Below are 26,398 nucleotides of genomic sequence, written 5' to 3' on the forward strand. Positions count from 1 at the left end.
CTTCCTCACCAGCATTAGGCGCGCCGATAAGATAAGGCGCATGTCTTCCCCGCAGGAAGCACGACCGCTGCAAAACTTGCCGACCTTAGCGCAGTCTACCTCTGTACTTCTGTACCCAAGTACCTAAGGTACCTTGTTCATCGGGTACCTTCATGAACCCAATGTCTAAGGTATGTGGAGGTAGTTATTCCGTCCGTGGCTAATATCACTTGAAGGCAAAGTTGATCTCACGTCGGCTGAGGCTCTTCCCCAGCAGTTGCTTTCAGGTGGGTTTGGTATCGTAGGTAGGGAGAGAGACGTTACTCAAGGGATTGATTCATCATGCCTCAACAATTGCTCATCACATATAGCATGGGTAATGAAGGTTTGTTTTAATCTTGGTGGTGCATTGCTAAAGTAGCCGTCTTCTACAAATGAGACAGCATGGGTATAATTCCTGACCAGCCTACCGTCGCACGTCTCTTGACTCTCCTTCATCCCGCCAGGCATTCCACGGAAGCTGAAAGGACTATCTAAACCCTCTGCTAGCCCTCCAACCAATTTCTCAACCAACTACAACAAGTAAAATATAAAGCGCAAAAGCTGTTAACGAGCTGGCTCGGCGCTTGTGATACAGGGTTTATCGATACTGATGCATCGAGACTACCGTCAACTTTCATAATCGTTGGCATCCCGGTACACAAAGACTGTTCTGGCCTAGGCCGGTTTCCCGACCATAAGCACCAAGGTATCGTCGTAAAGTCCCATGGGGACTAAGCATGGACTCTGTGATCAACCGGCGGCAAAGGTCCCACGCAGTCGCTCGATTCCCACTCCCACGCCAGCAAGCTCCAGTTCAGCTCACGTCTCCAGAAGAGGCCGAGACCCTCGCCTCCACCGCAGTTCTCCAGCTCGGGATGGCCGTGGCCTCGATCTTCTGAGCACATGCCCCCAGTAAGTGGCATGCGCTGAGCGAAGACGACTTTGCCCATCCGTGAGTGAAGGATAGCCATTGAGCATTGGACGCAAGGCTCGTGGGTCAAGTACATTTCCATGCCGTGACACAGGTAGCCGTCCGCGTTGGGATGCTCGTCTTCATGGACCGTGAGCTCGTCTTCCAAGAGGGGAAGATCTTGGAAAGTGTCGTATTCAAGGATAGGCGGCACATTGGAACGGCCGGCTGCACGTCTCTCGTGTCGCACAAGCTTCTGCGCTACCATGCTGATAGCTCTGAGCACGCAGTGGCCCATTGGGTTGCCGGTACCGCTTCTGTTGGGCTCCTGGTGCCAACGAGCATCTCCGGCGACCGCTACCAGATGGGACTTTCCCCCTTCGCGCTGGACGATGACGGCGCCCATGGGTTCGCCGATATTCGCCTTCTTGGCCTGGAAGGCGACGCGATGAGCCAAGGTCATCCACAGAGACGTCTCATCCTTGATGGTTTCCGTTGACCGTCCCACCATGCTAGGGTGCGGCCCAAGAGGGTTGTTCTTTCTGTACACCGTTGGCCAGAACTGCGAGGTCCACATGGCAGCCTGTACCTGAGAAGTAGGCGGCACCATGGGTATTGGAATCTTAGTGAGGAAGACGTTCTCGTCCATTCCCTCAATAGCTCCCAGCTTTGCGCTCAAGTCGTGCTTATCGAAGTCTTTCTCTTCACCAAGCATGATGTAGATCCAGGTGGATTTACCCGTGTGGACTTGGCGGCCTTCGGGCGAGTCGTTCATGAACTGTGTTTTGAGGTGAGCCGGAATATCCGCTGGTTTCGCACATCGTCGCAAGTGAGGCAAGTTGTTAGCCACGCCTTCAGGAAGCATCGAGCGGATCAAACTGTAGCTAGGTTAGTATGGGCTAGAAACTCGATGACTGCTACTCACTTGACGACATTGTTAGTAGACGTAGAGGGAGCCCTCGTGATCAAAGCCTGGACAATGGTGTGGTCTTGTCGGATTTCCAAAGTCGTCTTCAGAGGAATAAGCACTCCTCGTCCGAGCTGTTGTGGAAGGAGATGGTCGATGAGAGCATGAGGCTGGATGACATCAGGGCCAGTGTGCTCGATTTTTACCTCGGATTGATCGTCAGACCTATCAGAGGCCATGATCGGGAGCGAAGCGCGTTCGACAGCGAGCATCTTGACTGGTGGCCTGGTACAGTATCTAGGCTGGCGTTCAAGGTCTGGGCAGGAAAAGCAGGAACTGGTGTGTCCGTCAGTATAGCTAGGGAATGAGAATGGGGTGCGTCATGCCGGAGTCGTGACTCACTTCAACAGGAAAGTAACTGTATCTCGATTTTAGTCTTCCGAGGCGTGAGACGACCGACGGAGGGCTACGAAGATAGTTGCTGCGCACCGCTGTGGCGTGCCGTGAGCGAAGCTTGGATATGAACAGACGACAGAAAGACTCAGGTAGCTCTTCAAAGGCTTCTCGCGGAGGATTGTAGTGACTTGGGTGAGGAGAGTAGTCAGAAGCTTGTGATGGAGGGGTCGCCGCTAGAATCCGATGCAACTCGTTTGGTTTGTGGTTGAACAGGACCAAGATCGGATGCAGCGGAGGGTTTGCCGAACAGTCAAGAAGTCAGAATGACGACCAGAGAAGATTTCCAGTCAAGTCCTTGTGCGACCGACGGTTGATGTAGGTGGCACACCTGGCTCTTTCTTGAGGGAGATATATGGTGCAGTTTCCTCGTCTTCAACTTTTCTGTCCCCTTTCCTCAGTGCTGTGAGGGCTGGATAATTCTCTAAGGGAATGACAAGCCAGCGCAATTGTCGCAGTAGGTAAGATCCGGATGAAGGAGGCTGCGAAGTTGCTTTTGGCCCAAGGTAAGGTGCACTCAGGCAATACCTTAGAGCAGAGCCTAACGGAAGGAAGTCACGAGAAGCAACTTGAAGAATACCTCAGTATGAGGCGGGGCCCACAATAGCCGGGCACCTAAGGTAGGGAGGCAGGGCCAGCACGAATAAAATCGTGGGATGTTGATCTGGAAGGCGCGGAAAAGGAAGGCACCCGGTCTGCGCCAGCCTATCGTCTGCTCTTGCCTCAGTTGCTGTTCACTTCTAGCTCTGAGCTGCTTTGTCTATCTCCTTCCGCTCTTTGACTCTTGCAGCCTTGTAGACAAACTTGGTTCTGGGTCACTTCTCTAGAAAGATTGTGCTGCCCACAAAGCCTTCCGTCGATCCAGGAGGTAAGTTTGAGATGCAAAATACTTGCCAAGATATCTGGAAATGCACCAGGTATTATTGGAAGCAGCGGCTAGCGGGTCCAGATATCAGTCTGCTATCTCATTCGGGGAGTCTCAGTGTTGGTATCAGTCTCAGCCTCAGCCTTCCATCTATAGCTGGCTTGAAGACGGATGTAACCCAAAGGCTTGAAGATCAATGTTGTTCTGCCGTGTCCTGAAACGAAGGGGCCCAGATTGGGGACCAAGCAAAGAAACAAGAACAGAGGAAGGTGGTCCTCTCGAATCAAATGGCGTTTTTGTTTAACGGATAATGTACCTGAAGGCCAAGAGGTTCTGGAAGCGGTTTGAACTACGGTATCGAACGGACGGGACTGAAGTGAAGCATCAGAAAATTTGGCGATTTAATTGACAGACTGGATCCCAGTAGGCCAGGCGTTGGCAGGCACAGGTGGCCCCTGGTCGAATCGGATTGCAGAGCAGAGCCGCTAGCGGGGTCTAGGGTCTTATCGATAAAGTGACAGGCCGCTCACGCACCTCGGTGTAGCCAGTCCGCGCCTGGCAGTGACCACTCCGCCGAAAGGGACGTTTGGATTGCGCCTGCGACGTCTAAGGTATTTCCAGATTTGTGACATGGGTGTGGAAGTGGGGCGACCCTGCGAATACCTTTCCTGCCGATTGCATCTAGCATTTCTTTGGCAATCACCACCGGTGATTTCTCTCCTATTGTGTCCACGGTGTTTGTACAACTTCCCGTGGCAAATGACTTGTGTTTCCTCAAGAGGGGTCGGAAGGCAAGAGAGAAGAGCGGGAAGGTGCGAGAAATGGGGCCCATCTCATCTGCAATCATGGAAAGGAGGGATCGACTGAAGCAAATATCTAAGCGACTGAAGAAGGAGCTGGAGACGACTGGAGAAGACATGGAATGTGAGAGGCGACTAGGGAGTAGCCCTTCCACCACTAAAACTAACCGAATGTCTCTTACAGACCCATCAAGATGAACAACGCAAAGCAAGACAAAACCTCACCTTACCTCACCTCACCAAAAATACTCACCGGTCGGGCCCTCACCTCAATTAGATGATGGTCTCTTGGAGCTAAGTCCACACATTCCGTGCCACGGTTGAGCTCTTTCAACAGAGATAAGCTTCTAATTCTGTGGGTTTGGTTGGCTCTCTGCACAGTGCACTGTCTCACAACGCCTAACCAAGCACGCAAGCCAAGGACGGCAGACAAGTCGACTCTTCGGGCCTCATCCTCTGTGTCAACGTGCCTCCAATATGGGTCATCTCATTGGTTATCAACCATTGGTGCGTGGCGGAACAAGTCTCACAAGCCAGACTATTCACTCTCAAAGGTGCCGGATCTGAATTAGAAATGCAATCGTCCAACGGTAACTCAACCCCACGTGCTAAGGCTCCATCGCCTATTTTCAATCTCCGATGACGGCACGCCCTACTGGCCGGCGGGGGCCGGCCACGACTGCAAGTCATACCCATCGCTAAGTAGTCTTGTAAGCTCACTGTTGCAACGCGTGTCGGCCGTATCTCCTCTCTGCACTACGCCCCAGATGACGCTTTCGCCATCGCAGATCCAGCAAGCGTTCCTTAACATCTTGGCAAGACTGGCTCTGTTCGTTGGTCCCTTGTTTGTCGTCGTAGTGGCCATAACAGTGGGCTTCTAGAAAGCGAACGGCAAACCCTGCCGCGAACCCCTCACGATGCATGCGGGGTCAGCAGCAGAAGCGGAATAGACTACCAGAGACTAATTACGCCTGAACTTCGACACCTGGTGGAGACCACGAAGTGGTGGCGCGGCGGCAATATCAGAAATGAGGAGTGCGAATGAGGGCCGCGCCGCCGGCGCCTGGAGCATCTGGAATTGAGAACCTTACTCCCCTCCACACTTGAGATTCGGGAGCTGAGAAGTCACAACTGTCTTTGATGCAGTCCGCATCCTGCAGTGTAACAGGACAACCTTCTGCAAAAGATTCTTGGAGTGGGGGTTCCTCGCCAAATTCCTCCTTCGTCATCCATGCCGAGTCCCTGTTTCTGGCTCGAAGCATGAAAGCAACCTCACAACTGGATAGTTGAAGATGATTGGCCGCTGCGGTTGAGTTACCAGTTGCCATTGGCATGACGGGATGACTGGGCGTTGGGCGCAAGCCTCACTCGCCCTGAACGATGACATGGCGTACTCATACTTTGGCGGGACATACGGATCACTGTCCCGCCGTTCTGCAGGCTGTGCTGTGTGTGTACACACTATCGGGCTCACCATGGGCTTTTTCGTCACACCGCGGCGAGATCACAATGCGCGAGAAAGGCATTTGGGTGACATCACCGCCCACACCCGAGAGAAGATGAGCATTATGAGCCATCCTTCTTTGCAGAAATGTCTAGGAAGATCAGGCTGGCTGGTGTTTAGCAGTGACAGAATGCTTGCTGTCAAGACTCAAAAGCAGCCCTGGCATCCCCACAACACGTAGGGGTTCCGTGAGGGGTTCACCAGGTTCGCTAGGAGCGCAGCGGATCCTGAGTGGGAGCGGATCTCCGGGGCGTGGAGGTGCCTTTTCCAGCCTCCGGACTTCGGGGTGATTCCGACAGAGGGTCAGCCCAAGCGCTAGGTGAGTTGTTGCAACGCCAATAGAATATGTAATGACTATCACCGGCACGCGACCCTGGAGATGGTGTGTGTCAAATCATGCTGTGCACCCTTCTCGGAGACGCCTTGTTGAGCGCCGCCGGAGACTTGTTGCAGCACATCGGAGGGCCAAATGCTGCTACACCCACTACTATATAGTAACTCATTCAGAGAGAGTCGATAGAGAATGGTAACCTTGAAAAGGGGCTACCAAGTGCAAGGCTACGTGGCTACCTAGAAATGGAACAGGGCGATTGAACCGCAAGGATAAGCTTTGAGCAAGTCTTGAAGGCGTGTTGGCGAGGGCTGATGTGAGTGGTCTATTCCGGTTGGCTTGGCTGAGAGCTGGAATGCTTGAGAAAGATGGGATGGTTGTAGAATAGCTATGGTGCCGGCACAAGTTGATTCAGGAGGGGACTTGGCGGCCGATGACTTCTGGACATTTGAGTCGTGAAACATTTGGGGTGGGAAGGGAAGTGGAAAGGGCAGAACGGATCGACGGGGTATCTCCGACAAGCCCGGTGAGTGATGGAAGCCAGGCCAGGCCACACCTCGTTCAGCACTCGGCGGCAGCTCTGAGCAGACGGTGAGGATCTAAGTAGAGGGAACTGACGTGGACTTGGCCGTCCGAGTTGCAGTGTCCGTATTACGGGCACTTTCTCCTTAACTTACCATGTCAGCAGGAGTAATAGCACCCACGGAGGTAAGGTAAGGTACTCACGGGCAACACGGGTACACGCACACAGACCGGGCGGACCAGACGAGCATGGAGCATGGGGCATGGAGCACGGCGACACGGAGGACAGGACCCAGGCATACGGGGAGACGCAAAGGATGGGGCCGGCCGTCATGACGGTGTTTGGGGATTTAATTTTGGACGACGGGACGAAGGGTATTGTTTGTTGAGGTTTTTTTTTTTTTTGTAGCTGTAACGGGCTGTGCTGGTGCACAGAGACACATGTGGCTCTCTCACCCGCTGGAAGTCATGGATCTATACATGGTCCATGGCCAGACGGCGATTGTCAGGACTCCTGTCCAGGCCCAGGTTGAGCTTAAGCTTGTAGCTTTTGATAGGCATGAATGGCTTTCAACTTGACGGACGGAAAGATTGACGTGGGACATGGACATGGGACAGGACCGAGGGCGTGGGCGGATGGGCTTCTGGTATTGGACCGAGACACCAATAGGTAGCGTACCCGGGCAGCCAGCTCTCGAGTCCAGAGTAAGGTAAAACAGACCGTGGACACGTACGCCCAGCAATGGAGAGGCGGAAAAAAAGATCTTTGTTGGTGTTACACTATTGACGACGTAAGCTGGCACCTGGCACCTGGCACCTGGAAACTCGAACCGTTTACCTCAGGCCAGAAATAGGTGTAGGGGGCAACTGGAAATGATGCCCAGCCTTTTTTTTTTTTTTTTCCTGTGGTTCTCTAACCGCTCTCGAGTCGCCCAGGGCCATTGAGCTCGGCCGTATTGTACTTTCCCCATCAGAAAAACAATAGCAATCACGCGTTGGATGGGCAAAGTACCCGTAAAGAGACCGACATATTGCCCAGGCGGTTGCTTCCATCCTTTAGATGGGGACTGGGTTACTAAGATGGAAAGAAGGAATAACACGTGAAATGACCTCAGGAAAGGTGGGAAATGGAATGCTGTCAATCTCGTTCGTGAGCCTTGCCAAACGGAAGGTACGATAGGATAAGGTACTTCAGGTAAAATAGGGCGCCCGCGGCTGCCTTGGACCGTCATGTCACCTCACCTTTGGAAAGAGTGAGTCCACTTTGGAAATCAGCTCTTTCCGTTCGCTCTCAAAGTTCTCAACCACTCTTTTTGCTTCGCACGTCCCGTTCGCTCGGGCACAGACGCAGGGCCATACGGCACGTCCACGTCGGGTTGGGCCCTCCCCCGTTTTCCGTCTCGTTGCGTGTACCAAACCGTTGGGCTGGCTGACTGGCAGGTATAGAGATCGAAGAGACAGAGACAGGACACAACAGGCAAGAGAGGGCACGTAAAGCGCTTAGACTGCTCCGTTTGAAAGGTGCGACCCGCCGCTGGGTGCGAATGAAAGGCTCGAAGGCCCGTTGGCAACCAAATGGATACGCGCCGCCGCCCGCTCTCGCGCTCTCTCTCTCTTTCTCTCTACTTCCCCAAACCCCGAAATCAAATCTCCAATTCCCTTGTGATGGACGAATAAAAAAAACCCCCCTCCCCCAAATATTAGAGACAGAAAAAAAAAGAAAAAAAAGGCACCATCCCGCGCCGCCACGGGTCTAACATCCCAGGGCTCCGGTGCCAGGAGAGGCTCGACAGGATCGCAGACGGGGGTACCTTGCCAAAACGAACATGCACCCTGGATCGCTGGAAAGGGTACATCGGCGACCGGTCACCGAGCATGCAGCACCGACCCAATTAGAGGCTCCACCGAAGGGAACCTCTCCAGAAGCAGAACACAGCTGCAGGGCAAGCCCCGAATTTCGAACGTGGTGGTACTGCTGGTTTACGGTCCACGGGCAGATGTGTGTGTGTGTGTGTGTGTGTGTGTTGGAGTCATTGGGGGCGGCGGAATGCGACAGGAGAGAAATGGGACAATTGCGAGTGGTTCCTGCACACAATACAACGGTTCTAGACTAATGCGCTGATTCTGTCAATTTTCGAGTACGTATCTGTAAATACGGGAATCTGCGACTATCTGTACCTGCCCAGCATTAGTTTCCTGTTTACAGATTGCAGAGTGCAAACACAGCCAAGAATGTACTATTGTACCGCGCCAAGAGGATTCTTTCTAACCTTGGATGTCGAGTCTCTTCTCACACGCCTCACGCCTCATTCTCCCCAGTCCAGAAAAAGGTACTCCATCTTCAGACACACCTCGTCTTCAAGGCCAGCCATGCAGAGCAGGAGTATCCGTACCAAGTACCATACCTTACGGTCCATACCTTAGTAGAACATGACAAGCAGAGGAAGGCAGGGCAGGGCAGGGCTCTATGCAAAATAAGGCAGTGAGGAGTCCTCGGACGGGCCTTCTCCTTGCTCACCCTCACCCTGTCCCGTCCCCGTTCATCGAACCCTCGCCCTCACAGGCTCACCCTCATCCAGGCCAGATCCATTCTCAGTGCTCACCTCACCGCATCCATCCCATACCATCCCATCCTGAGGTGTCTTGCTCTCTGCTGCCCATCACTCGTCCAGGGCCACCATCCCATTACCCATCGCCCGTTGCCTCGACCGTACCACCAAAGTAGATATATCGGTCCTTCCTCCATCGCCGGGCTCCATCGCCCTGACCCTCCCCTCTTCTTTCTATCCTCTTTAACCTGACAGACCCGTCCATCCCGAACACATTAGAATCTTCTTTCTTTTCTGTTCTTGTTGTCCCACAGCCCTTTTTTATTGATACCTTTTTCACCTATCCAGCCAGTTGCTTTGTGTTTGTCTTTCTTGCTTGCACTGCAACTCTCGCCATCCATCACTGCCATACAATTTTCACAGGAATCTGGCATTATCATCCATCGTAGTCTATCTGTACCATCAATATACAGTTAGTGTACTACAGTGCTCTGTCTTTTGTATAGAGTAGATCTCATCGTCGTCGTCCTCCTCCGCACCGGAACAAGACCGCTGTGCACTTACACGCGCTGTGTTCCTTGTCTTGTTCCCCCTCAACACTTTTTTCTCTCAAATTCCGCCCAGACCACGCCTGCTGCGAACCCGGCAAGACCCCTGCACGCTAAGGCAAGAGCTAGCCATCTTGGACGCCACATTTCATCACCCATCCTGGGACAGCTCGACCAGCTTCCCCATCCTAGCGCAGCGATTGGGTACAGGGCCTTTGAACTGACCCCAAGGAGAGAATTCTCACGGCAGGAGCCCAGGAAGCAGGTGCACCCAGCTAAAGCAACAAAGCGGCGACTGCTCTAAACGGCAGGCCCAGCCAACCACAGTTACCACACCCAGGCTCACACCCTGTGTGACTCCTTCCTTTTACAAAGGGTCGTCGGCGTAGTCTCTTCTTTTCCCACGCCTGCCGCCTACCTCGCATATTCGCATCCATGCCCTCCGCAATCTTTCCTGATCACCACCCAGGTCCGTACAAACCAAACCACTCCAGTCCACCACCACCCAAGCTATTCTTTTTTTTTTCCACCCCTTCTACCTCTGTGCGAGCCATTCTTAACTCTTCACACTACATCATTCTTGTCTACCTCCGTCACTATCGACTTATTCATTCTTGAACAAGCTTTTGAGTATTATTAACATACCCTTTTCCATACAAAAAAGACCTTGGTCTTATACAGGCCAAGCAATCTGCCCTGGCGAAGTTGGCCATGAGCTCCAACAAGGATTCACGCGCCCCTTCGTCATCGCCTCCCTCCCACTCCAACAAATCGACCGGCGCAGCGAACTCGAACTCGAACTACCACACCGAGCCCCAGGCACTGCCTGTTTCTCACCCTCACGATGGCCTTCTCCCGCCTCCTGCTATGGCGCATGCCGTTCGATCTATGAACGACTTGAGTGGCCCCATTGCCCTCCGCGATCGCTCCTTGGTCGCAAACTCCGATACCCCTCCTGCGATGCGAAGCGTGGTTTCGACCGCTCCGAATTCCCCTAGAATGTACGTATCTACACAAATTTCCAAAAATTACAGACTGGTGCCACCTCGGGCGAACACTCCTTCCCTCTTGGTGGCTGAGGTTACAACCCTCGTATTCTAGAGCTTGGCTAATCGAATAAACCAACAGCCCGCCTGCCAGACAGAATTCTGGGGGAACGACTCCGCGCCTTCGTCCGCACCCCGCCACACTTAATGTGCCTGGCATGACTGTCTCGAGAGCCTCGCCCGACGGCAAGATTAGTGACCGCGATGTCGCCGCGAAGCTTGTCATTGTCATGGTCGGACTTCCCGCGCGCGGAAAGTCGTACATCACCAAGAAGGTCCAGCGCTACCTGTCGTGGCAGCAGTACAGCTCGACAATCTTTAATGTCGGAAATCGCAGACGCGTGGCTGCCGGCATGAGCTCCCCCATGAAGACTGCCTACTCGCCCGCTGCCGTTAGACTCGACCCGCCGGCCCAGGCTGCTTCAATCTTGCTTAATGGTCATGCGTCTCGTGGCAATAAGGAGCCAGCGGAGCTGAATCTCAACGAGGAGAGCGACGGCATTGACCAGTCCGCCAAGTTCTTCGACCCGACCAACGAGACTGCGGCCAAGCTCCGAGAGCAGGTGGCCCTGGACACCCTGGACGAACTTTTGGACTATCTCCTGCACGAGGGTGGTTCCGTTGGCATTCTCGACGCGACAAACAGCACTATCCACCGCCGCCAGCTTCTGGTCGACCGAATCAAGGCGCGCGAGCCTAAGCTCGGAATTCTCTTCATCGAGAGTATCTGCCACGACCAGAACGTAAGTAATCTTACCGTGCTTGCCTCCGAGAATTTCTTCTAATTTGTTCGCAGCTTCTCGAGGCCAACATGCGTCTAAAGCTTTCCGGCCCCGACTACAAGGACAAGGATCCTCACCAGTCTCTTGCTGATTTCAAGAGACGCGTCGCCGCGTACGAGAGCGCTTACGTCCCCCTCGGAGAGTACGAGGAGGCGCACGACATGCAGTATATTCAGGTATGTTACAGCCCTAGCGCAGCGAATGGCAAGTCGCTAACACGTCATCAAAGATGATTGATGTCGGCCGCAAGCTGGTCCAGTATAGATTGCGGGGCTTCCTGAGCGGTGGCATCAGTTCCTACCTGACGACATTTAACCTTGCGCCGCGGCAGATATGGTTGACCCGCCATGGACAGAGTGTCGATAACCGCAGTGGAAAACTTGGCGGAGACTCCGACCTCACCGCTGACGGAGAGCTCTACGGACAGGCTCTCCACCGATTCATGACCCAGAAGCGCAAGGAGTGGCTCATTGAGCAAAAAGATAAGATCGCTCAATCGTCTTTCCCGCCCAAGGCTGGCGACCACACCCCGCCCTACCCCGAGCTGAACCGCGAGCTGGAGGAGAAAAACTTTTGCGTCTGGACCTCGATGCTGAAGCGAAGCGTGCAGACGGCACAGCATTTCGACAATGACGATGACTACGACGTCAAGGCGTGGGCGGTGCTCAACGAGCTCAACGCTGGCCTGTTTGAGGGCATGACGTATGAGGAGATCGCCAGAAGATTCCCTGCGGAGTACAAGAAGCGCGCTGCCGATAAGCTTCATTACATTTACCCGGGTGTCGGTGGAGAAGGATATCTCCAGGTCATCGCTCGCTTGCGCGATATTGTCCGCGAGATCGAGCGTATCGAGGATCACGTTCTCATTGTTGGACACCGCTCGGTCTGCCGTGTGCTCATGGCTTACTTTATGGATTTGACCCGTGACGAGATCGCCGACTTGGATGTTCCTTTGGGTATGCTCTACTCTATCGAGCCCAAGCCCTACGGCTACGACTTCCACGCGTACCGCTACCTGCCGGACCAGGGAACTTTCATCGAGCAGCCCAACTACCGCCCGCAGCGCACCGTTAACCGCGACGCTTGAGATCAGAGCTGAAGACAGGCTTTGACTGTACCATATGACGACCTGTACAACACGAATGGAATTCTGGAAGGGAGTTTTGGGCGTTGAGGAAAACTCAACTACGACAACGATTTTGCTCATTTTTTTTGGGGAAGGGGGGACTTTTTTCTTTTTGGAAGGGTGTGGGAAAACACGGTCCCACACAGATTTGCTCTTACTTGCACTACTTGAAACAGGGACTTCTTCAACCTCGGATGCGGGAAAGGGATTGAAGCATTTACTCGGCGTTTGGGAATCCCATATGACCATCTGACGAAAGAGGTCAAAAAGATACCCATGACGCAAGGATTCACGAGAGACAAAGCCGGACGGCCCTCTCATTGCTCAATTTTTTGGGAGGCTTGTTCAAGAACACAAGCCGTTAGGTTCTTCTAGGCAGATAGGAGAAAGAAGTCTATCACATGAACATGCTGTGCTGAGTCGGTGAAGTGACGTTGAATAATGGTGCCGTGCCCAGGTTACGAGATCGCCAGGGTTTGACTAAACAGGTTCGCCCTTCCCGGAGATCTGGATGGCTTGACTAACAAAGTAACAATCTGACGTTGCCTTGCTGTGTGTCACTGTACCTTAATGTCTAGGCATATCCTGTAGGAATGACAGAAGTGGAGGCTCCGCCGAGGTGCACTAGCGTCCGTTCGGCAGATGTAACCGTGGAACCAACCCATGGGCAATGATCTGACGGGGGCACCGGGGGAGAGCCGTTATTTGTTTCTTTCACATCTTGTTCCGGGCAGTGACAAGCCTCTAGTAGGGCGGAATAGGCGGGTGCACATGGGAAGTGTGGCGTGACACACACCCAATCCAGATCCGCGGGTGTGGCCGGTCCGGGTGAAACTCGGCGTCGCCTTTTTCGATGAGGCTCAAAGGCTCGGCGGTGTTCCCCCCCTTGTTCCCTTCCACCTTTGTCACGAGGTTTGGCGGACCGAATGTGATATTCGGTCCGAGGGTTTCTACGAGCGGCGGTTTTTTTGCGGCTTGGATTTTTGCGTGGAGAGCGTCTGATGTGTCTTTGGGGACACTTGGTCACAGATGATGGAGTCGTGATTTGAAGGGGTGTCAGGTGATGTTGATTGGGGATTGATGCTTGAGGATTGCAGTGGTGTGATTATAAGGCAATCTCTAGATTGGTCGTATCTAATAGAGGAAGGGTCTATTGTGAGGCTTAAGTCGTTCTACAAGGGTTCTGAGGCGTGTTCACGATCACGGATGTCTTGGGATCACTTGGACCTCAGGCTCTGGATTCACGGGAGGCCCTGATGACTGGGCACCCACTTGTACGAAACTGTATGTGTGCTTTCCTGAGCATCGTTGGCTGGCCCCGCTGGTAGTGTCCTTCATAGCTGTTCAATGTCGATCGAAAAGCCACGACGCCTTAAATATAATATAGTTATGCTTCCTCTTTTCTCCATATTCCCTCTTATCAGCGAGGAAGTTATGAGAGTCCAGGGTATGACAGCAGTAGGCCTCGGTAGATATTGAAGGCGTGAGGGGCTTGATGGCAAGATCGAAGTTGAAGGTTCCCTTATATCCCGTTATTCCTCAGCCACTTATGTGTACCACGGGGGAGGGGGGGGTTCGCGGCATCGGTATTCTCAGTAGTACCAACAGCTTTTCTATTGACCTGAATACGCATCGCCCCCCAAGCTGACGCTATCGATTCGATACTATTGTTGGCTTCCAGTAGAGGACAGGAGACTGGGAAGAGTCTAGAGGGTAGACGATGCAATCGCAGTTGCTGACTTTGACCTCCTTCATTTACTTACGATCTTTTTCCCTTTGAGAGAGCACGACAGGTCGAGTGCGAGACTGGCCTGGCTCGCTGAAAATTCAAGTCAAACAAATATTGCGTTCAAGCCAAGCTCTACATTTGAGTGGAGCTCTCTCTCCTAAGAGAAGGCATTCCTGGTCACTCGCTCGATATCTAGGCATCTTGGGTAAATCGCGTATATGAGTAAACTATAAAGGGGGGTTGCTCAGGGAGAGAGTGTTTTCTTCGCCGCCAGTAATTAGGCATTGACCCATGATCTTTGGCCATTTCAAGCCACAAATATCCGGTCATTGTCGTCAGGGATCTTATCCCGGTTTGGGCGAAATGCAAGCAGGCGCTTCTATAACTCAGCGACACCAAACCACGCTTCAGGCTCCTGCTCTGCTCGACACGCATTCTGAGTAGAACACCCAAAGACGGAAACATGTAAGTAGACATTAAGGTTGAAGGAGGCTGTAGAAGAATAAGATGTTATGGCCGCCTGAAAAAGGTCTTGGGCACCGGCTTTGCTAGCAGACAGGTGGTCTCTCAAAACATGAGGCCAAGCATTTCTCAAGCCTTTCAGACCATCTTCCCGTGGAAGATGAGGGAATCAACATATTTCTGTTCGTCTGCTCATAGTAATGGATGGGAATTTACAACCACCACCGCCTAGATAAATTTCTCTGAAGCTGAATGTTGAGGGCTGCTTTGTCCGGAAGGTAGGCGGCTTCTAGTCAAGAACATAATGGAGACCCTCTAGCTTCACAAGGTGGCTCCAAGCCTGAGGATGACTCTGACGTCTGGGTTGAGTAGTACTCAGGAGAAACTCAACCACCAGATTGAGATACAGGCCCTATACACTAAGAAGCCACGTGAATCCCACCCTTATGTAAAGCTTGGGTGGGAACCCAGCCCTCACTTGTATTCGGATACTGCATACTTTCGCCGAATCTCGCATGGCATTTCAAGTAAAGAGATAACCTCCGTATGCCTGACTTCAAGTAAGCCGATGGTCTAAGAAGCTAATAAACTCATGCGTTTTTTGAGATGATCCTGGAAAGAGAGTAATAGAGGCTGTGTCAGCTTCCATTTCCACACCCACAGAGGACCTGTCACTTGATATCTTGAAAGAAAGATGGTTGCAGCCTGGCATGCGTTCCTATTTATACACACGCCGCACTTCAATTGTTTTGAACTTCAAGACAGGCTACGATGGCTTCTTCTAAGTAGCGATTCTTCATTGCTTGTTCGAGGACGTCATCTGGCCTCATAGTTTCACCAATTCCTACTCTCTGCCCATCGCTTTCCAAAGACATAGCGTCGCCTAAACTATACCTACCTCGCTTCCTCTTGCCGTCCCCCAAGAAGTATTAATATAGTCAAACAGAATATACACAGGACGCCGCCCAAAGTTGACGACCAGCAAGTGAAAACTAAAGGGAAGAAGCCAAGAAACACCCCCACCCCAGATCTCTAAGGTCCCTCATCAGACAAGACGGTTACACTTGCTAGGATGTAGGTAATTGATGTCACGTTATGTACATGATATAGTATTCCGAGGCAAGGCAAGGTTGCGAAGGTACTATCAAAGTACCTGGGTACAGTATGTCCCGAGCACATAATAGTAAAAGAAAGGGCTAGTGAACTCCTTATTTCAAACCAAACAATCGGCCTACACGTGTGAGATGACAACATTTAGAAAAAGGCAGACACGTCTTATCAGGGCTACTGGGCTTCCTCGCGCTCAGCGTGAGCGTTCGGGAAGCCTTCCCGTATAGGCACACCGCGGATGCCTGCCTGGCCAGACATGGACGAACATACATGCCCGGGCCCCCAATGTTAGAGGAATGACATTATACACCCCTCCTCCCGAAAAGATGTTAGTCAAGTTCCATTCTCGCCATCACACTCACTTGACAGAGACCTGGGACCAAGATTGTTATAAACAAGTTTACTATTGTTTCACATATTTACCAAGAGCAAAATGCCACTCATCTATCCTTCGACCAAACAACTTAACCAAAGGACAAAAAGACATACAAAAACAAGGTAGACAACACAAAATTTGTCGCTCATGAAAAGCACGGGTTTTTGAGGGTATCAAACAAGACACCTTTTTGTAATGTGGGGTATTTCCAGGAATTCCAATGTCTCCCCTCCCACACGCCTTTGGTTTTTGATCCGTTTCCCCCCTGTAGACCTTGCGGTCACTGTAAAATAAAAATCATCTCTTTTTTTCGTTTCATAACGCTTTGCTTCTGTTCTGGAATGGAGGAAAGAAGGAAGGATGCTTAGGCCTGGACGGGCTTGATCTGAGTAAAGATCTCACCGGCGGTACGCTTGACGATACCACCAGTGACGGGCAGGCTGGTGCACTGCTCGAGGAAGAGATCGATCTCGCGGGCGGCCTGTCTGCCCTCGTTGATACCCCAGACGATGAGGGACTGACCACGACGGCAGTCACCAGCGGCAAAGACACCGGGGATGTTGGTGCTGTACTTGCCAGGCGGGGTCTTGACGTTTTTGCGGGCGTCCTTCTCAATGTCGTCGCCGAGGATGCGGGCCTCGGGGCCGAGGAAACCCATTGACAGGAGGACGAGGTCGGCGGGGAAGAACTGCTGAGAGCCCTCAATCTTCTTCATGTCCCAACCGCCAGTCGCGGAGCGAGTCCACTCGACGCGGATGGTGTTGATACCCTTGACCTTTCCGGAGCCGTCGTCAACAAACTCTTCGGACATGATGCAGAACTCGCGGGGGTCCTTGCCCATATGCTGCTTGACCTCGGTGTGGCCGTAGTCCACACGGTAGATGCGGGGCCACTGGGGCCATGGGTTGTCGCGGGCGCGCTCCGGGGGAGGCTGGGGAAGCAGCTCAAAGTTGATGACGGACTTTGCGCCGTGGCGGACAGAGGTACCGATACAGTCGTTACCAGTGTCACCACCACCAATGACGACGACATCCTTGCCCTTGGCGGAGATGTAGGAACCATCCTCGAGCTCAGAGTCAAGCAGGGACTTGGTGTTCTTGTGCAAGAACTCCATGGCGTAGTGGATACCCTCGAGCTCGCGACCCTTGATAGGAAGGTCACGGGCGACGGTGGCACCGGTGGCGATGACGACAGCATCGTTTTCGGCTCTGAGGTCCATGAGCTGGATATCCTCGCCGACGGCAACGCCGCACTTGAAGTTGATACCCTCAGCGGCCATGAAGTCGGTACGGCGCTTGACGATACGCTTGTCGAGCTTCATGTTGGGGATACCATACATGAGCAGACCACCGGGGCGGTCAGCACGCTCGTAAACGGTGACGGTGTGGCCAGCGCGGTTCAGCTGGTCAGCGGCAGCCAGACCAGCAGGGCCGGATCCAATGATGGCAACCTTCTTGCCGGTGCGGACCTCAGGGGGAGTGGGGATCATCCAGCCCTGTTCGAAACCACGGTCGATGATGGCACACTCAATCGACTTGATACCAACGGGGTCCTCGTTAATGCCCAGAACGCAGGCACCCTCGCAAGGAGCAGGGCAGACACGACCAGTGAACTCGGGGAAGTTGTTGGTCATGAGCAGACGGTTGAGAGCGTCGCGCCATTGGTTCCTGAAGTGAATTGTTAATTTCTGATACGCACGCGTCCAGTCTTATAGGTGGGGGTTACTCACTGGAACACGAGCTCGTTCCACTTGGGAATGATGTTGGAGATGGGGCAACCCGTCTCAGACTGGCAGAAGGGAACACCGCAGTCCATGCAGCGAGCAGACTGGTACTTGAGCTCGTCCTCATCAAGACGGGAAGAAAGCTCAGCCCAATCCTTGGTACGGGTCTTTGCGCTCCTGTACTTCTCAGCACGGCGCTGGTACTTCATGAAGCCCTTGGTTTTGTCGAGGACAAGGGCACGCTTCTTCTCGGCAGCGTTGTCGCCAATGGTCTCCTCGATATCCTGGAGCTTGGCGGCCTTCTCTTCCTTCTTGTTGTGAACGCCGGAGACGATGGGCAAGTTGTATTCGGCGCGCTTAGCCTCGGCAGCCTTGGCGGCCTCCTCCTTGAGGACGCGCTTGTAGTCGACAGGCATGACCTTGACGAAGCGAGGAAGGGCACGGTTGAAGTCGACCAAGATGCGGGCAGCAAGCTCAGAGCCAGTGTAGTGGTGGTGGTCCTCAATGAGACCGCGAAGGTAGGCGATCTCAGTGGGCTCATCGACAGCCTCGGCCTCAACCATCTCTGTGTTGAGCTTGGAGAGGAAGTCCTTGTGGATGTCGAGAACGTAGGCGATACCGCCAGACATACCGGCAGCGAAGTTGCGGCCAGTGCTGCCAAGAATGACAACACGTCCACCGGTCATGTACTCGCAACCGTGGTCACCGACACCCTCGACAACAGCGGTAGCACCAGAGTTGCGGACAGCGAATCTCTCAGCAGCAACACCGCGGAAGAAGCACGTACCCTTGGTAGCACCGTACAAGCAGACGTTACCAACGATGATGTTCTCCTCGGCCTTGAAGACTGCGGAGCGAGGAGGGTAGACAATCAGACGACCACCAGACAGACCCTTGCCGACGTAGTCGTTGGCATCACCCTCGAGCTCGAGGGTAACACCAGGGGCCAGGAAGGCACCGAAGGACTGACCAGCGGAACCCTTGATGTTGACGTGGACAGTGTCCAAAGGCAGACCGTCTTCGCCATAGCGCTTGGAAATGTGGTAAGACAGCGAGGTACCCATGGCACGATCAGTGTTGACAATGTCACACTCGATTCTAGAGGGAAGTCCCTTGTCTAGGGTCAACTCAGCCTCAGAAATGAGCTTGTTGTCCAAGCGGACGTAAAGCTTGTGGTCCTGCTTGCGGACGTTGAAAGTAGCAACACCGGGGCGGAGCTTGTGAGCGGGAGTAAGGAGGAGCGAGAGGTCGATGTTGGCGGTCTTTTTGGTGCGCAGCTCGTCGTTGACCTTGAGAACCTCGACGTGGCCGACCATCTCGTTGATGGTGCGGAAACCAAGCTTGGCCATGATGGCACGAAGCTCGTTGGCGACGTAGTAAAAGAAGTTGATGACGTGCTCGGGAGTACCGGTGAACTTCTTGCGAAGCTCGGGATCCTGGGTAGCGATACCAACAGGGCAAGAGTTCAAGTGGCACTTGCGCATGAAGACACAGCCCATGGCGATAAGAGGAGTGGTGGCGAAACCCCATTCCTCGGCACCAAGCAAGCAGGCCATGGCGACATCACGACCAGTGCGGAGTTGACCATCAGTCTGGACAACAACACGACCACGAAGGTCATTCAGGACCAAGGTCTGGTGAGTCTCGGCAAGACCAAGCTCCCAGGGGAGACCGGCATACTTGATACCAGTCCAGCGGGAGGCACCAGTACCACCATCGTGACCGGAGATCAGGATGTGGTCAGCCTTGGCCTTGGCGACACCGGAGGCGACAATACCGACACCAACCTCAGACACCAGCTTGACGGAGACGCGGGAGCGGGGGCTGGAGCACTTGAGGTCATAAATCAACTGCTTCAAATCCTCAATGGAGTAAATATCGTGGTGAGGAGGAGGCGAGATGAGACCGACACCAGGGGTGGAGTGACGGGTGCGAGCAATGGACTTGGACACCTTGTGGCCAGGAAGCTCACCACCTTCACCAGGCTTTGCGCCCTGGGCCATCTTGATCTGGAGCTCGTCGGAGTCCGCGAGGTAAGCAGAGGTGACACCGAAACGGCCAGAGGCAACCTGCTTGATGGCAGATCGCATGGTGTCGCCGTTGGGCAGACGCTGAGAGCGCTCAGGATCCTCACCACCCTCACCAGTATTGGACTTGCCGCCAAGTCTGTTCATGGCAACAGCCAGAGTGGAGTGAGACTCCATGGAGATGGAACCGTAAGACATGGCACCAGTGCAAAAACGGCGCACAATCTCGGTCCAGGGTTCAACCTGCTCAATGGGGACGGGGGTGCAGTCCTCGAACTTGAAGTCGAGCATACCACGGAGAGTGCAGGCCTTGATCTGCTCGTACTGAGAGCGGGAGTACGCCTCATAGGATTTGTCGTTCTTGGTGCGGACGGCATCCTGAATGTTGGCAATGCAAGTGGGGTCGTTCATATGAGCCTCACCACCATCACGCCAGTGGTACTCGCCAGACTCGGGCAGACCGCTGATGCCAACCGTAGCACGGGAGGGGAAACCACGCTCGTGGAAGCGGAAAGCGTCCTCGGCGATAGACTCGAACGTAGCACCCTGGATGCGGGAAGCGGTACCCTTGAAGCAGCGCTCAATAACGCTCTCGTCGAGACCAAGAGCCTCGAAAATCTGGGCACCCTTATAGGAAGCAAGAGTAGAGATACCCATCTTGGACATGACCTTGAGGATACCACCATCGCAAGAGTGCTTGTAGTTGTGAATCAGAGCATCATCGGAGAGCTTCTTCTTAATAAGCTTCTCGCGGTTGAGCTTGAGGATGCACTCCATGGAGAGGTAGGGGTTGATGGCGTCGGCACCGTATCCGAGGAGAACACACATGTGGTGGACCTCACGAGCCTCAGCAGTCTCAACGACGATAGCAGCCAGAGAACGCCACTTGTTGCTGACCAGGTGGTGGTGAACCATACCCGAGGCAAGGAGGGCAGTGACAGGGACGCGGTCCTTGGAGGTGTTGCGGTCGGACAGAACAATGATGCGGTCCTTGTTCTCAATGGCAGCGGTAGTCTCGTTGCAGATGTAGTCGAGGTGGCGCAAGTAACCCGCGGTGCCCTCGCTCTTGGGGAAGGTCAAGTCAATGACCTTGACAGTCCACTCAGGGTGGATGGTGGCCATGTTCTTGATGGAGTTGAACTCGGGAATCGAGAGAATAGGGCTGGGAAGCAAGAGACGACCGCACTGCGAACTGTCCATCTCCAATAGGTTGCCCTGGGGGCCAACGTAGCACTCCAGAGACATGACGATCGACTCGCGAATGGGGTCGATGGGAGGATTGGTGACCTGGGCGAAGAGCTGGCGGAAGTATTCGAACAGGAGACGAGGTGCCTGGGACAAGCATGCCAAGGGAGCATCGTTACCCATAGATCCGAGGGCTTCCTTCTCATCAGAAGCCATGGGAGCCAGGAGCAAGCTCACTTGCTCATGGGTGTAGCCGAAAGACAGAAGAAGGGGATCCTCTTGCAGACGGGAGGCGTCGGGCTTGGCAGCAACATCAATAGACTTGCCAACGGTCTCGAGGACCTTGGGCAGGGTGATGAGCTCCTGATCGATCCAGGAGCGGAAGTCCTGACGGCTGGAGACAGCCTCCTTCAGCTCCTTATCGTCGATAATGCGGCCGGCAAGGGTATCGACGAGCAGCATGCGTCCGGGCTGGAGACGGCCCTTCTGGATAACCTTCTCGGGCTCGACGGGAATAGTGCCGACCTCGGAAGCGCAAATGATGCGGTCGTCGTCCATGACGTAGAAACGGCAGGGACGAAGACCGTTGCGGTCAAGGTTAGCACCGCAGTAGCGTCCGTCGGCAAAGGTGAAGAGAGCGGGACCATCCCAAGGCTCCATCTGGCAAGCAGCCCACTCGTAGAAAGCGGCCTTCTTGGGGTCCATGTGAGTGTTGCCTTGCCAGGCCTCGGGGACCATGAGCATGACAGCCTCGGGGAGAGAGAGGACGCCGTTGATGGTGAGCAACTCGAGGACGTTGTCGAAAGCGGCAGAGTCAGAACCACCGTCTTCGACAATGGGGTAGAGACCCTCGAGCTCCTCCTTGAAGATGTCGGACTGCATGACACCCTCTCGGGCCTTCATCCAGTTCTTGTTACCACGGAGAGTGTTGATTTCACCGTTGTGAGCAGCCCATCTCAGAGGCTGGGCACGGTCCCAGGAGGGGAAGGTGTTGGTCGAGAAACGGGAGTGGACGAGAGCGAAGTGAGCCTCGTAGTCGGCGTTGACCAGATCATAGTAGTACTGGTAAACCTGGACGGGAGACAGCTGTCCCTTGTAGACAATGTTCTTGTTGGAAAGGGAGCAGAGGTAGAACCAGTTCTGGAGACCAATGGTATGGGTGGCGCGCTTTCTGAGAACATACAACTGTCTTTCGAAGAGTCTGTCATCAAATTGCTCGGGGTCGGTGTTTTCGGGGGCGTTGGTCGGGCCGTAGGCGGAGGTCAACACGACGAAAGGTTGCATGATGATGGGTTCACGGGACTTGGCAGCAGGACCAAGCAAAGTCGAGTCAACGGGAGGCCTTCGCCATCCCAAGACGCGCAGGCCTAACGATTCGGCAATGTCTTCCAACTGCCTCTTGGACTCTTGCAAAGTCTCCTCGTCTGGCTTAAAGAACAGGTTTCCCGTGGCATATTGTCCCAGAGGCGGCAACTTAATGCCTTCCTCCTTTTCAAAGTTCTTGACAAAGAACCTGTGAGGGATCGAAGTCATGACGCCAGCGCCATCACCGTCTCGTGCATCAGATCCCACAGCACCTCTGTGGGTCATGTTGCAAAGCAGGTTGCGCGCTGCGAGACTAGTTAGCCGGACTGCTGGGCAAGAACTGGGTAGAGGAAATGTTCAACTCACCATCGCTGACAATCTTGTGGCTGGGCTTGCCCTTGATGTGGCTGCGAGAGGTGTCAGTGGTTGCTTGTTGAGAGCTGAGAATAATTCTCTGCCAGGTCTTCTAGACATACCAAGCAAAGCCAACACCGCATGCGTCTTTCTCCAAGCTCGGATCGTACAATCCTCTAGGTTCAATTGTCAGTATGGCAAATTTCAAAGCACGTGTGACAAGAAAACATACTGCTTCACCGGCAGAGCACCCGCCCAGGAGCCATTGTTGTCCGTCTGGTACTCATAGGGAGTGTATTGCTCTTTTTCAGATTCAATATGGGTTTGTCGGTCGTCGAAGTCCTCGTGCAGGCCCATGCTAGGCGAGGATTCGAGCCTGACTGCAGTGGAAGAGGCTGGTATAGATCGACGGGGGAGGGACTATTCCAGTCGGCAGCAGTCGATAGGTAGGAGCAATGGCTCTGGTACGAATCTGTAACGCCCAAAAACGGGTTCAGTTAGTGACGCTGAGATGGAGATGGTGTAGGTCAAGTATGGTTTGAATTCAACGGTGGTGAGATGAGGGGAAGTGAGCGCCCAATGGCCAGACGCAAAGTCGCACAGAGCACACGAGTGTTTTTGGGCCACGAAAGTGAGAGATAGAGAGACTGATAAGGCGAATGGTTGACAGCGAGTTTGAGAGTGAGAGAAGAGTGGCGAGGAGAAATCGTTGGAGGAAACTGGATGCGGGGTGCGATATCCTTCAATTAAGCTCGGAGCTGGCGGGATACGCACGGAGGACCAGAGGGGAAATTTCCAGAGCAGGCCAAACCCTACTCCCGAACCGGATTGCTACATCGTCCGGAAGTGAGGGATCATCAGGTAAACTGAGGAAGGAGTGAGAGCCTGGTGGTGGTGGTGATTCCCGACCCCTGTTCGCAACGACGTAGAGCCAAGACGGGCGGACAAGCATTCCGAGCAACAATGCGCAAAAGGTAGCAAGCAGCAACACATGCAACAAGCAATGGCGGCAGAACGTGGCTTCAGGAGGTGCATTGTCGGTAGCAGTGGAAGCGAGGCAAGATGAGGCGAGCAACGCTCAAACCAAGCAATCGAAGCCGGGGATGGAGGGGCAAGCTAGGACAAGAGCAAGCAAGCAGCTGGCAAGCAACAGTCCCAGCCGTATCCATCCAACCCAAAAGCAGCTCTGTTTCTCCTTTTGCCGACCACGGCTAGACAAGCAGACAATGTAAGATGATTGCAGCATTGCCAGTGCCATTGCCAGTGCCCGCAGGGCAGCATTCCATGCAAAATGCGGTGCCGGCGCGGCCGTGCTTCCTGATGCTGTACCGCCACAAGGGCTGTAGCCAATGAGAAGCAGGCTGTTGCCAAAGCATGCGGCTAAGAATGGTGACGCCAGTCGCCGGCCCCAAATCTGTCGTAGAAATGGGGGAACAAGCACATGGTCGCACACGCCAGTCCCGCCCGTGCTAGGCCGCCACCGGCCGACAACCCCTCCAAGATTTTTTTTTTTTTTTTTTTTTTTGGGTGTGTTGTTTTGGCTTGGGGGGATTGATAGGCGACTGCAAGCTCCATTCCCGCGGTGACCTTACATCACACCCACAGGGATTACGACCAGGGGTCGCTCGTCTGGGCCTACGGGTGTGTGGGGTCGTCTGCAGTCGTAGGCGCATACCCAAGAGAAAAAGGGTGCATGTGTAGCGCTGTGCAGGAGAGAATGTGCGACTGTCCCAGAAAAAAGAGAGTTGGGACGGAGGACGGAGATGCCAAAATCGCTGCGTATTGATGCGCCGTCAAAAGCCGTTGCCGTTGTTGCTGCTATTTTCAAAGCCATTGGTGCTGCCGACGCTGCTCTCGCATTCAAGGTATGGCTCAGATTCGCTTCGCCGTGTTCGTATGGTCTGGTCTGGTCTGCTCAAGTGCTGCTTTCTCGGTATCTCGGTTGTGATACTCTTGTCTCTCTCTGTTCTTCTGCGCCTTCTCTCACATATTCACGCCTTCTGATTCGATTCTCGTCTCTCTGTGCGTCTTGCTGTTGGGCCGGTTTGGACGGTTGGTGGCATTGTGTGTAAGGCAGATGGAAAGGTAGTGGGAATGGAATGACAGTGTTTCGGGTCATGAGACGGTGGTCCCTATGTGAGCACATGCATGTATAACTTACCGACAGGCTCTGGGTATTGTAAAGGACCGTATGTGGTCGAGATGTTTGCGCAGTGGGATCGAGAGGGTTTCTTTTCTACCGTCGTAGCACCGCGCGTGAAGAGTGGGAGGGCGGAAGAAAGAGGAAAATAGAAAAGGTGGGAGGTGGGAGACGGGTAGCCTTTTATGAAAGGTTTGGTGTATTGGCCCAAGTGTGTGGGCGAAGACGGGAGAGAGGAGTGGGTGAAGGAGGAGGAGTAAAAGTCCTGAGTCGGCGCTGGGCCCAAGCTGGGGGAGGGGGGTGGTTGAAGAGGGGGTAGCAAGACGGGACTGACAAGATGGATGGGAAGGAGGCGATCGCCGGCGGCCACCCGAACGACTCCCTAGAAAACCCAAGACCAGAGGAAGCCAATGCAATTTGGATGAATAAGACGGTTGTGTATGGAGACAACAGGAAAACGGGGGCAATGGGTTCGGAGAGCACAAGAGCGAAGAACGGACGAGGCGCGGAACGACGATAACACGGCAGAAAGGTCCTTTTCGGGATACTGGCGCTTTCCTGACAGAGACGACCGATGGGCTGGCACTTGCCTTCTTACTTTTTTCTACCTTACCTTGTGGCAAGCCGACCAGAGAAAGGTTTAACCAACCAGCGGTTCTCTGATGCGAAATGTTGATCCACTACCCAAGGTACAGGCAGACAGACAAGGCTAAAGAATATCCGTCTACTGGAGAAATCATACGGCCCCTCCCCTGGTAATTTGCGAGGTGCAGTAGGCTCAAGTACTCATGGTGCATATGCGCTCTGCCTCTCTCTCTCCTTTTTTTTTTTTTTTTTTCCTTTCTTTCTCTCTCTTCTCGTTTTTATCATGCGCGTTTCTACTTGTACTGAGAGGGGAATAGACCGAAAAAAGAGCAGTGGGGGTTTGCAGCAGACAAAGTGGGATGAAATGGCGGTACGTACCGACCCCAAATGCGAGAGCTTGCGAGTTGCTACAGGGAGCACTGAGATGGGATGAGAATGGAAGGAAGGCACGACCTCGGACCAAGAAAGAGAGATGGGAAGTCATGCAACAAAAGCCGGCAGGAGCAAATGGAAGGGGAGGAAAGAGCCCAAAAGAGGGGTACGTATCGGTGAGAGAGGCTCCGTGGACGGCGCGGCTGTGTCTGTGCACTGCTGCTGCTGCTGCCTTCCTCTCGGGCGTGTCGGTCTTTCTCTCCCATCCCATCCCATCCCATCCCATCCCATCAGGGTGGTCCTTTTTCTGTTCTCGACAGGTACGCTTCTTCGAAACTCCAAGCAGACTGCAAGGTGTAAGACAGAGCCATACTACGGTGGGGTCCGAACAAGTTATGGACCTTAACAGAGGGCGAAGCGCGGTCCAATCAAAGCATTGATCAATCCAACATGTATGTCTCCCATTGGAAGGGCCTGGCGAGAAGTCTCCATTTCTCTGACTCTTCGACAGCGCACTAACACAACGGGACCCGTGGGCTGCTTGCGGGTGCCACTCTCCGCCCCGCCTCCGGTCCATGGGGCATGCGTCGTCTTCTCTCCTGCTCCGTTTTTCGGTCCATGATCCATCTCTCTTCAGTGGGCTTCTCTCCAATGCCCCATCCTCCC

The 26,398-nt window shown here is 53.7% G+C and overlaps 3 protein-coding genes across 3 annotated transcripts; 1 reads left to right on the forward strand and 2 right to left on the reverse strand.

The window, feature by feature from the left end:
• Window positions 1–752: 752 nt before the first annotated feature.
• On the reverse strand, window positions 753–2,110 carry BDP55DRAFT_547431 (uncharacterized protein; the record flags this gene model as incomplete). Its single annotated transcript, XM_060568739.1, has 2 exons — window positions 753–1,809; window positions 1,857–2,110. 2 exons carry the CDS (start codon window positions 2,108–2,110, stop codon window positions 753–755), a joined length of 1,311 nt encoding a protein of 436 aa, XP_060432254.1.
• A 7,772-nt stretch (window positions 2,111–9,882) lies between these two features.
• On the forward strand, window positions 9,883–12,772 carry BDP55DRAFT_656324 (6-phosphofructo-2-kinase). The gene is made up of 4 exons (XM_060574370.1): window positions 9,883–10,411; window positions 10,539–11,199; window positions 11,253–11,414; window positions 11,468–12,772. Exons 1-4 carry the CDS (start codon window positions 10,122–10,124, stop codon window positions 12,323–12,325), a joined length of 1,971 nt encoding a protein of 656 aa, XP_060432255.1. The 5' UTR covers window positions 9,883–10,121; the 3' UTR covers window positions 12,326–12,772.
• Window positions 12,773–16,405: 3,633 nt separating this feature from the next.
• Window positions 16,406–22,992, reverse strand: BDP55DRAFT_726453 (glutamate synthase; the record flags this gene model as incomplete). Its single annotated transcript, XM_060579153.1, has 5 exons — window positions 16,406–17,708; window positions 17,771–22,586; window positions 22,648–22,688; window positions 22,758–22,811; window positions 22,868–22,992. The coding sequence occupies 5 exons, from the start codon at window positions 22,990–22,992 to the stop codon at window positions 16,406–16,408; spliced, it is 6,339 nt and encodes a 2,112-aa protein (XP_060432256.1).
• Between the last annotated feature and the right edge of the window lie 3,406 nt (window positions 22,993–26,398).

The sequence above is a fragment of the Colletotrichum godetiae genome (assembly GCF_030913485.1).
Source record: "Colletotrichum godetiae strain CBS 193.32 chromosome Unknown BDP55scaffold_11, whole genome shotgun sequence".
Classification (NCBI taxonomy): Eukaryota; Fungi; Ascomycota; class Sordariomycetes; order Glomerellales; family Glomerellaceae; genus Colletotrichum; species Colletotrichum godetiae.

Bases quoted from the DNA above. Each gene is read 5' to 3' on its own strand.
- BDP55DRAFT_656324 (XM_060574370.1), top strand. From the start codon at position 10,122: ATGAGCTCCAACAAGGATTCACGCGCCCCTTCGTCATCGCCTCCCTCC. The intron at 11,200-11,252 runs GTAAGTAATCTT...ATTTGTTCGCAG, and splicing joins GTATCTGCCACGACCAGAAC to CTTCTCGAGGCCAACATGCG. The intron at 11,415-11,467 runs GTATGTTACAGC...ACGTCATCAAAG, and splicing joins ACGACATGCAGTATATTCAG to ATGATTGATGTCGGCCGCAA.